This window comes from Capsicum annuum, chromosome 6 (genome assembly GCF_002878395.1).
Source record: "Capsicum annuum cultivar UCD-10X-F1 chromosome 6, UCD10Xv1.1, whole genome shotgun sequence".
Lineage (NCBI taxonomy): Eukaryota > Viridiplantae > Streptophyta > Magnoliopsida > Solanales > Solanaceae > Capsicum > Capsicum annuum.
The window spans coordinates 195,765,966-195,776,906 of NC_061116.1; the positions used below are offsets into that span (position 1 = coordinate 195,765,966).

At 33.2% G+C, this 10,941-nt stretch overlaps 1 protein-coding gene across 1 annotated transcript; it reads right to left on the bottom strand.

The window, feature by feature from the left end:
- Nucleotides 1–4,104: 4,104 nt before the first annotated feature.
- On the bottom strand, nt 4,105–9,763 carry LOC107876042 (uncharacterized protein C23H3.12c). The gene is made up of 9 exons (XM_016723022.2): nt 9,655–9,763; nt 9,229–9,444; nt 9,006–9,070; nt 8,822–8,920; nt 7,758–7,805; nt 6,318–6,387; nt 6,080–6,151; nt 5,398–5,526; nt 4,105–4,717 (listed from the first exon to the last, which is right to left on the bottom strand). Exons 2-9 carry the CDS (start codon nt 9,427–9,429, stop codon nt 4,574–4,576), a joined length of 828 nt encoding a protein of 275 aa, XP_016578508.2. The 5' UTR covers nt 9,430–9,444; nt 9,655–9,763; the 3' UTR covers nt 4,105–4,573.
- Nucleotides 9,764–10,941: the final 1,178 nt, after the last annotated feature.

Here is a 10,941-nt window from a genome sequence, read left to right on the forward strand (position 1 = left end):
CTTTTCGAAGCAATTTGTCCCAGAAATTACAATAGAATATTTAGTATAAGGCAGGAATTTGTTGAGTGCCATAGCCTATTTCTACGGACCATCGATGGATCCAAGGGATAGAGAATTCTATGTAGAAATACATCTGATCAATAGTAACGATTTTACAAATATGATCTGAAAGATATAATTCTGTTAAAAAAGGGGAGGATTTTTTCCATGAATAGTACAGAGAAGAATATTCTGGAGGTAATATTTTGACTGTAGGTCCATGTTGAGTCCACCATTGAATAAACCAATTTGGAATAGGTTTTTCAAATACTTTAGCACAAATTTTTATAAACCAAGTGTGTTTGTGCTTATAATTATTATAATATAATACTTGAGAAAAGGCTTTAATATAATCCCAGTAGGTGAAATTGGCAAGAGTTTGTCCCATTGGCCCCATTGGCATAGATCGTTGAGTCATTGACGAAATACCCCATTCTTCAATAGGAATAATTTTTTTAATTACCATTTTAGAGTATCCATGTACTCCAGGGGTAGTTTCTCCAATGGGGCTATGATGAAAAGTTACACTGAATATTTACACTAATATATGTTCATAATAAGTACGGATTTTATATGATTCGCCAGTAAAATATACATTGGCAGTAAGATAATTTTTAAGTATTCGCCATACTTCTTCAGAATTTTCTTGATCAGGAATATGCTGATTTTCAATATATAATATAAGTTCTTTAGCATCCAATTTTTCATATGAAGGCTTATTTTCAGAATTTTCTTGAACTATGGACGCAAAAGAATCTGCAGTTTTTTGTTGATCTGATAGATAAGATTGCAGTTGTTTATATAACGGATAATTTTCAGAAATATCTTCTAAATGCACAGAAGAGCCAATATTCAGAGTTTTGGATGATGATGATTCATCTTGAGGAATTTTTGAATTAATTAAAGTTCTATTTCCTCGTTGTAATATAGGAAAATTAGAACTTGCAGAGCTATATGCAGAATTTCTTCGATCAAAATATGAAAGGTTTGTTCGTCCTCCTTGATATGAAGAGTTTTGATTCCTTCCACCCCTTCCTTTTCCTTTGGTTATTTGCCAAAGAGGATCCATACTGCATCAATAATCAGGAATTTGATCAGCATACCATGACATATATTCAAAGAGATCTTCATAAAGTGTGTCCTTTGTGATAAGATCATCAATGACTTTTCGAAGTATGAGCATGTGTAGTTCATATTTAGAGGAACTGCTTTTATAAAGGTGATTAAGAACTTTTTTCATAGATATAAGGCTTTTATAATTATGGATATGAGAGAAGTTAGTACTAAGAGTACAAAACTCGAAGAGGTAGATTTACCTCAAGATATGGATTTACTAAATAAATGGACAATTCCAAAAGTTGAATTAAAAACCATATATGAGTACGAATTTTTTGATAAAATAAAACATAAACAAATTATTAAAACTACTGAGCAATCCCTTGCTTTAAATGCTAATGAACAGACTATTCAACTCCTAAATAAGCATGATATTGATATTTTTAAACGTAATTATAATTATATGCATATTGGCCTAGTACAAATTGCCTTTCGACCTTTAACACTAAAGGGTCTCCCTGAAACATTTTTAGCTGCTTTGCGTGATGCTAGAAATTTAAATTTTAGAAAATCCTTAATGGGATCTATTGAATCTACTCTTGCCTATGGTCCTGTATATTTTAATACTCAGCCAAATTTACAATTATCTCTAACGATGTAAATATTCTTCATGCTTTAACCTTAAATGTGAAAACTTATGGTTATGATTATACCCTTGGATCTGAGCTTATAGGATTATCTTACCGCATATACTATCGTTTATTATCAACCTAATTGAGTTTACTATCAGAATTAGGTAATTCAAAATCATTTTTAGATGTAGAATCAGATTCGGAATCAGAGGTATATAATAAATTATAAACTTGGTCATGAACTTCTTCAGAAAGTCCTAAGGACTTGAGTTTTTGTAATTTGCAGTTTGGAGCTATATGACCATATTGGTTGCACTTATAGCACTTAATTTTGGCTAACTCTCTTTTTGATCTGTTTTTCGTGAACCTGGTAGACTTACGAAAGGATTTTCTAGTTTCACGTTCTTCTTTGGTTCTATGCCTAGAACGTTTATTTCTATAGGATTTATCAGGCTTGGGATATCTTTGGGTTTTTCTTGCTAAGGGTTTATCCATACCAAATTGTTCACAAAAATCTCCTAATTGGGATTTTTCTCTGAGTTTGTCGAGCTTAATCTGTCTGGCTAATTTTAACTCGTTGCAAAGGGCTAAACCTTCTTGAGTACAAGCTACAATAAGCTGACCGTAAGTTTTTTCTGAATACTGGACTTCGCCATAAGATCCTCTAAGTGATTTCCTAACTCTTTCAGCAAATAAAGGTGGAAGGCCATCAATGAATTTAGCTTTCCAATGGTCATACTTACTTTCGGGTAAATTCATAACCCTACTAAGAAAGGTGTCTGTATACCATCTAAATTCTCCTAAGTGTTTTTATTTTAAACCATTAAGAAGAGTTCTAATGTTTTCATACTGATTGGTAAATCTTCCTCCAAAATGTTCAATAATTGTAAGCATAAGGGCTAGAGAGGCACAACTTACTAGACGGAGTCACAGAGACAAAGTTGACATAATATAATATAATATAATATAATATAATATAATATATAATTTATAGATTATAGATGTTTCCTCCCATTTTAAATTTCTAATTTTTGAATTTTCTCCATTCTCTTATCTTTTCAATCTTACTTTCTCTCTGCTAATTTCTTTCTCCCCCATTTTCTTCCTATTCTTTTTTACTTTTTTCTTTTTCTCTCCATATTTTCCTCTTTATCTGTTTTCTCTTCTTTTTTTATTTTCCTCTTTATCTGTTTTCTCTTCTTTTTTTCTTTTCCTTTCATCGTCGTTCTTTTTCTTTTATTAACTTTTATGGATTATTTTTTAAAAAATTGTGAAGATTGAAAAAAAACTTTTTTTTTATAAAAAAAAAAATTGAGAAAATAATGCAAAAAATTAAGCAACTACGATAGTTGCTTTAGCAACTACGATAGTTGCTTTAGCAACTACCATAGTTGCTGGTAGTTGCTGCAACAGTTACGGTAATTACTAAAACAACTACTATTAGTTTTTATAAAAATTTTGATAATTGTTGTAACAACTACTTCTGTCACGACAATTATCGAAGTTGTTGCAGCAACTATGATTGTTGCTGCAACAACTTCGATATTTACTTAATTTTTGAAAAAAGATGTGGTAGATGAGGAGCCCATGAAGAACATGGTATTTATAGTAAAGGGGGAGGTGGTGGTGTTGGTGGGGATGTCGAAGGAGAAGGTTGACAGTTGTTGGGGTGTTGATAGTGGTGATTGTGGAGAAGAAGAATAAAAATAGGTGACGATTGTGTAGGAGGAGGAAATGGTGGGGGATCTGAAAGAGGTGGCAACAATGGTGATGGTGATGATGATGGTGGAGGAAGAGGAGGTGTGGTGGCGATGGCAGCGACGATGATTGAAGAGGTGTGAAGGAGGTGGGGTAATGGTGGAGAAAGTAGAATTTTTGTGTAAATAATAAAACTTGAGTGTTTTAACAACAACAAACTCAGTGTATTCCCACAAACAGACCCAGTGTATTCCCACAAAGTGAGGTCTGGAGAGGGTAAAATGTACGCAGTCCATACCGCTACCTCTGAAGAAGTGTGTTAAGATTAGGACAATTAACACTAATCTTAAAATGTCACCTCTACTTAACACTTGTATCACTCTTTTTAATTTTGAAACCTTTTTGTTACACTTAATTAATTTTCCCTAATTTTTAGGACTAACGAAAGTTATAAACACTTTGACCATGACTATATACTTTTTTCCCGAGATTGAAACGGGTTATTTACAAGAATAGCCTTTGAAGCAGATAGTCATTAACTTTTGACCATTTAAGGTCATCGGGTGAAATTTTCTGGATTAAAACAGAAGGGCTAAGTGCACGAATAGCCATAATCTTCTCACAAGTAATCATAATAAAGTGAATGTATGAAGTTGCAAAAAGGTTAGAGGAGGATGAGTGCAGATCTAAAGTTTGTCAACATTAACCAAATGTCAAATTGTTTCTTTGCAACCGCTAAAACAAAATGAAGTGATACATCTTTCCAGTTCACTGCCTAGGAAGATATTACTGCAGGAAACACAATTGAATCAAGGAAACTTATAGGTAACATGTTTGTTAGTGGCAATGGATGCAGAGATTTTATCCTAATTTTTTTCATTTTTGTCATGCCAATTCTGGGATGTCACAAGGGAACAAATGCAGAGGCAGAACTAATTGAACCAGGGCAGCTTCCCAGCATTCATCGAAAATACAGAAGAAAAGCATTTTGTTGAGTACTCCTGAAGTAGTTGCAAAGATTGCTAGGAATACTCTTGGTTCCTCAGTCTTACGGGGTCTGGGAAGCGGCTTCAAGCAATCAAATTCTCATGACCTATTCTTTTAAGATTGATATGAAATGACTTGCAGCAGTTGGTAAAAGTCAGCAGCTACAGTGTGTGTTTGTACTTAACAACATCCATCGTAATCAAGTTAAATCTCTTGCAGATATCAGATATTGTCGGCTCACTTAGACCATCATTAGCTTCTCCAGATCGAATAAGCTTTTGAAGGTCTTCTGATGGCTTTAATACCTGTGTATACCACCAAGTGCAAAACTGGAGTTAATATGTATGCATTTCACAAGCAACTTTCAAAAGCAGCATAAACACACCAATGAATCCAACCATTAACTACCAGATGATCCATGATAGCATGCTTTGCAAACATGGAAGCAAGTATAGAATGATTAATGCCACAGAAGAGAACATCTCAATAATGTGTGAGAGAGAGAGAGAGTGAGAGTTGCACAAAGAGATGCCTAGACTGAAAGTAAGATCAGGTTTTAAGTGCAAAACTGCGTCTGAAACACTACTAATATGACGATACAGAAAAATGATGCATGCATCTGCCAAATTTTCAAACATACATCTATCTTAATAAAGGTGTACGTGCGACTTCAGAAACAATCGTATTATTGTTATATCCTACAAGAGAGCGACTAAAGAAAACCTGCTGAAAGGAAGACTATAAAAATTTGGTAATTGTCCTAGTTAAGTTCCATAAAGAGGGACAAAGTAACATAGGATATACAAAAGATTAATGATGCATGCATACCTGCAGAAAGGAAGCAGAAACAAGATATGCAAGAGAATTTTAATAGTTGTCCCGGATAAGTTCCAGAAAGAGGGTCAAATTAGAATATGATGCACATATGATTAACAAGTACCATATTCCCAGAATCATAATTTGCCAAGTATCAAGTGAAATTTACCCATGGTGGACTACTGCAGCCTTTTGTTCTCTGAGGGTCATCTTTTATATTTGTCTTGTCTGTTGTTCCTTTCTCTGACTTCTGCTGATCGGAGTTGTTTGTAACTAACTGAAGAAGGTTTTCACTCCCCTGAAGATCCAAAAACGTAAAGATAATTAGCAACCCAAACTGCAGGAGCTCTTATAAAGAGAAGATGAAATACCAAAGCAACATAGTATATACAAAAATCAATAACAAGACTGTCTGCAAGGTATAGGCGAATATCAAATTTTTGGGGGAAGACATTAAACTTCTAGTACCTTTCAGTTATTTTTTTTGGTATAATGTTGGCCTGCGATGAATAAATGGGGAATAACACGATCTATGAGGATCACATAACCGACCCCCACTTATTTGGAACTGAGAGCATAGTTGTTCATATACCACAAATTGACCTTCAGGGTTAAATGATTTAAAAGAGTGGAGGAAGGAGAAAAAACGAGACAGGACAAATACAAAAAAAGTTGTGAAATGAAATGGAATCACATGAACTTTATTAATTGTGATCCCAGTATATGAGCATGCAGGCATATATGTCTAGGTTTGCCAAAGCAATACAACAAAGAGGACAATTTACATCTTTTCTACTAAAAAAGACATGCAGCAATTCTCAACATTCTAATCAGTTCGCAATATTATTCACCTGAAGAGCTCTCCAGTGAGAATATGTCCGAAATAAGACCCAAAAGAAAGGTATATTAGGCAAGGGTAGCACCTGCAGGACATGAAAATAATTGAGAAAAGCAAGAGAATCACAACACTTTAAATCAAGAGGATCGCATAAAAAGAGGCCCAAGTAAGAAAAAGGTCCATCTCAATATGATCAAAAAGAGAAAAACTAAATTAAAAACTTGACATACGATAAATTAGTGTATCCATACCATGAAAAATGATGTCAGTGGAAGCAATGTAACTGATCCATAGAAGTACTTCTTATGGATGATACTCCCCCTGGTAATAAAATCATACATCAATATGAAATATACAGAAAGAAAGAGTTTTTGAATTATGTTACATTACAAAACCAAACAACATAGGAAACTATCATCCTTCAAATAGCAAATACTAATTCAGGATACAGAAAGAGAAAAGTTGACAGGTGTGACTTGGTCAATGTTAAAAGAATTCTTTCCATTGTTCCTTGACATAACTTCAATCAGATTCAAATCAATGATATAGTTATGAAGGAAACATATAGTCATTTTAAGATACTAATACCCCAGTAACCCAAGGAAGTCCTTTTCGGCAAAATAAAATGCATAGGATTAGTATCGCAAACAGTAAAATTAACTTCATGATCTATTTTGAGATATTGAATACATATTCACACAATAAAATAAGAGCTACACACGTTTGCAGACAGGATGATGAATCTGCTGCTCACATTATTGTTCATGTCAAAATAAAGGAAGTGCCGGAGCTTTCTAAGCATCTGACACGGATAAATGCTTTTGCATGGCAACCGAATTAAATTATCATGTGCTATTTTATAACCATCTTCATTTGGTCTAGTAGGTTATGAATGCACAAAACTCTAACCTTAATTAGAATATGTTCCTCCTCAGCAGAAAGAGATTTTAAATCCTAACCAAGCTTGGTCAGGATAGGAATTCTTTGGCTGAGTTTCTAGCATCTGTTTTTTTCTACAGTGAATATATGCTAGGTAAGTTGCAGTAGTGCAGAAACCACATAGAAACAGAGCCAACTTATAGGAGAACGTACGAGAAAGCGGATTAGGCTAAAAGAACTGCTTCCAGGTAAAAACATTCAGAAAAAGGATCACAAATGGAAGATCAGAACTGAACTGTTAATTATTGGCACTGGTGACACAGAACAAAGCATCTAGGAAGAATTCTAAAAAAAAAAAAAAATTGAAAAGGAAAAATATTATAGAAAGAAGATTATATTAAAGTATTACTAACAAAGTTAGCATATCATGTATCAAAGTTAAACTTTACTTCTTGGATTTTGTTAGAGAGGTAACTGGTTAGGAGTAGCATTATTAGTATTAACTATTAAGTGTGTCAAACATTTGGGAAGACCCAAAGTGCAAAGTGGATTAGATAACTTGGAATAGGAAGATTAAAGTTGTTTTCTTTTCTAAGTGCACAATCATGATCTTACGGTTCATAGCTTCTTGGCTTCTCAAGCCAGTAACTATAAATGGTAGAAGACAATGGTAAATTTTCTGTTACATGGATAGATGACAGCCAAAACAACAGATGCATACCTCATGAAATGTATTGAAAAAAATCCAATAAAAGACTTTGTGCAAGGAAAGCTCAAAAAGCAACAACGAAAATAAGCATTTTATACCCTACCTCATGGCAATATGACGTAGCCTCCGTCGAACGAGCCGTCCATTTAAACTGTGTAGAAAGAAAAGACAAGATTGGTGCAAACATCCGGATAACATAAAATATAATGGTAGAGGTGCTCATGTAGTATGACTTTCCCCTTTCTTTCCTTTCAAGCAATCCTATGGTAAAAAATGCAACGGATATTTTGAATGTGGATGTAAATTTAATCTTTTAAAACAGTTTTTTCTCCTGGATGAAGTGCACCTTGACATCAACTTATCAAAGTGCAAACAGAGATACTGAAGCAAAATAAATTGTTTCAAGTTTTGTTCAGCAAAAGCACATGAAGACATCTCTTTCTATAAGTAACTCTGATTCTATAAAGCCACGACAGGTCATGAGAACTTGGAATAAGATCACATTCAACTGACTATATGACTTACCCTAAATGCAAGAGTATTTGATCCTCGTTACTGATAAATACAACCATTTTCATTTTCTGCTGATCAATTCTGACCAATTAGAGTGTTAAATCTACTTGTTCATGTCAACTTAGATGAGTTACAATTTCCTCTTTAAAAAAATTGGATCTCCATCAAACATTTGTTTAAAATCACGTATAGACACCATGTTTTTGCATGCTCATTAGTTCATAAAATAGGATCTACATCATTCAGATTTCTGTACACTAAAAGGAACACTTGCATTACACAAAAACAATCCCGCACCGCACATATCAAGCTCCAATGACGTAAGGGGTCGTTTGATCAGATGTATTAGAGAATCTAATACAGTTATTAGTCAATAGTCATGATATTATCTAATCCTTAATTTGGAAGGATTTTCAGGCTGTGTGTATTAGTTATACACTCTATTCAATATTATAGGAAGTATAAAGAATACGTAGTAAACCATGGTATGAGCAATAGAAGAGCTATTGATACATGAACTGCTCTTAACAACACCAAATCAAACAGTTGATAAGAAATAACCCCAGCATTACTAATACACCAATATTCAATACTATTCTTGTACACTCTAAAAATGATCCCTAAAAGGCAAAGCGGAGAGAGAGAGGCCCAGACCTTGAGGGATAGGTGATGTCGACACGCGTTACCTCCTTAGGAATGGATTTCAAAAAGATCTCCGAAGGCTTAACACGAGAGAGAAGCCGTAACCCTAGCCTAACATCAGCAATTGTCCGATTAGTTTCAGTATCTTTGGCTACAGCGTAGTATACTCCTATTGAAAGAAAAAGCAAGAAATTACCCATGAATTTTGTTCTTTAAACTTCCTGCAGGCGCTTTTTCCAAATTACTCCAAGCTTTGTTCATCTAAACATAATAACAAAGCATAGCAACGATTCCATTACCTCATATTAAAATGATATTCAACCAAAACATAAAAATTTTAAAAATTAAAAATAAAATAAAATAAAAACACCACGGTTATCAAAACGATAAATAAAAGAAAAAGAAACAAAAAATAGGACCTTATTGGAGGCGAAATCAACGACGGCTTCGAGATTAGAGTTGAAGGAGTTATGCTTGGAATTGGACGAAATCTTCTTCCATAGGTCTTTGAATGTAGAAGGAGTATTCGACGAATGAGCTTCAGATTGCAACGACTCGATCGTTTGGCTGAAACACCAGTTCCTTCCCCTGATTGGAAACACTACCAATCTAGCCTTCATGATCGTGATGATTCACTGCACAAATTCCAAGAAAAAAAATGAAAGAACGAATGGTTTGATTTTCCAACGGAATACGCGAGAGACGGGGCGCGCGTAGAGTAATAAGGAGCTAAAAAAACTGCCAATTTCTAACTGTTTTTGTGAGAATGAGAATACAAAATGGGAGTGCCTTAAGTGAAGCTGAAATTAAAATGTGAAGGAAGAGCGGCCGCCCGCACTACTTACCATTCACAAGTCACTAGAAATAGCTACGCGGGTCGACCATTAAAGGCTGTTTGGCCATTCACTAGAAAAGTATTCAATGTTGAATGAAAATAATAGTATTACTCTCTCCTCGTTTCATTAGACATATTTTATTTTAAATATTGATTAAGAAATTATAAATGAAAAAATAATTTTATTAATTTACCGATTAAAAACACTTTAGAAATTTTATAAGTGTAAATACTTTTAAAAAGAATTAACTGTAAAGATAATATGAAAAAAAATAATTAATTTTTTTTTTTTTTTTTTAGTTTAATAAAGTGATCAACTAAACGAGAGTTATTTTTAGTATGATATCAACTAATATGGAATGGAGTAAGTATATCTAGGATAACTAATTCACACAATTTTATTTCAAACAAATTAGGATAAACTTATTCTAAATTTAATCTCGAATTATTTATTAACCTTTCTACCTTAATTTTTACCTAGCCACCCATAATGATTTGTAGATCACTTGCAAATACTTTTCAGTTTTGTAATTTTTACGTATAAATTAATCATTTTTTTAAACATTATAGATCTTCATTTTTTATATAAGAAATTTTAAAAAAAATTATTTAGTTTTTAAGTGGCTAAGAGAGCTCATTCTTCTCCAATATATACGCGATGATGAATAGTTAATTAATTTTGTAGGCTGCTTACAAATTTATTTATTTTTGCTTTTATGATTTTTTATGACAGATCTTTGTTTTAACACAACAAATTCTCATTTTAACACATAAAAGACGTAAAAACGTTATTTTCTTCTATTCAATTTGTAAGTGATCAAAAAATCTCATTTCTCTTTATAGGACCTTAATTTTCTTGTAGTTTTGTTTTTCTAAGTCTTATTGAATGTTTCAAATCACAAAAATCTTTGTTAGGATCGAGAATTTTGGATAGTGCGGAATTAAACAAAGTAATCGTTTGAAGACGATAACAAAACGATAATAACGATAAATTGAGAAAATAACGGAGGCACAAATTTAACGTGGTTCAGTCAACTTGACCTACGTCCACAACCAAAAGAAAAGCAACTTCACTAAACACCAACGGAACAAAAAATGTACAAAGATACAAAAGAGAGTACAAAATTAGAGTAATTAAATACTCTAATAGCCCAAATACCCAAAAGAATAACCTCACAAAGATCACTCCAAAGAAGAGGTTCACTCAAAGTATTTTCCAACACAACTCTCTTACAAAAACTTTCTACAAAGAAGAAAACAAACACAACTAAATCTTCTTCAAATGTTGGTGTTCTTC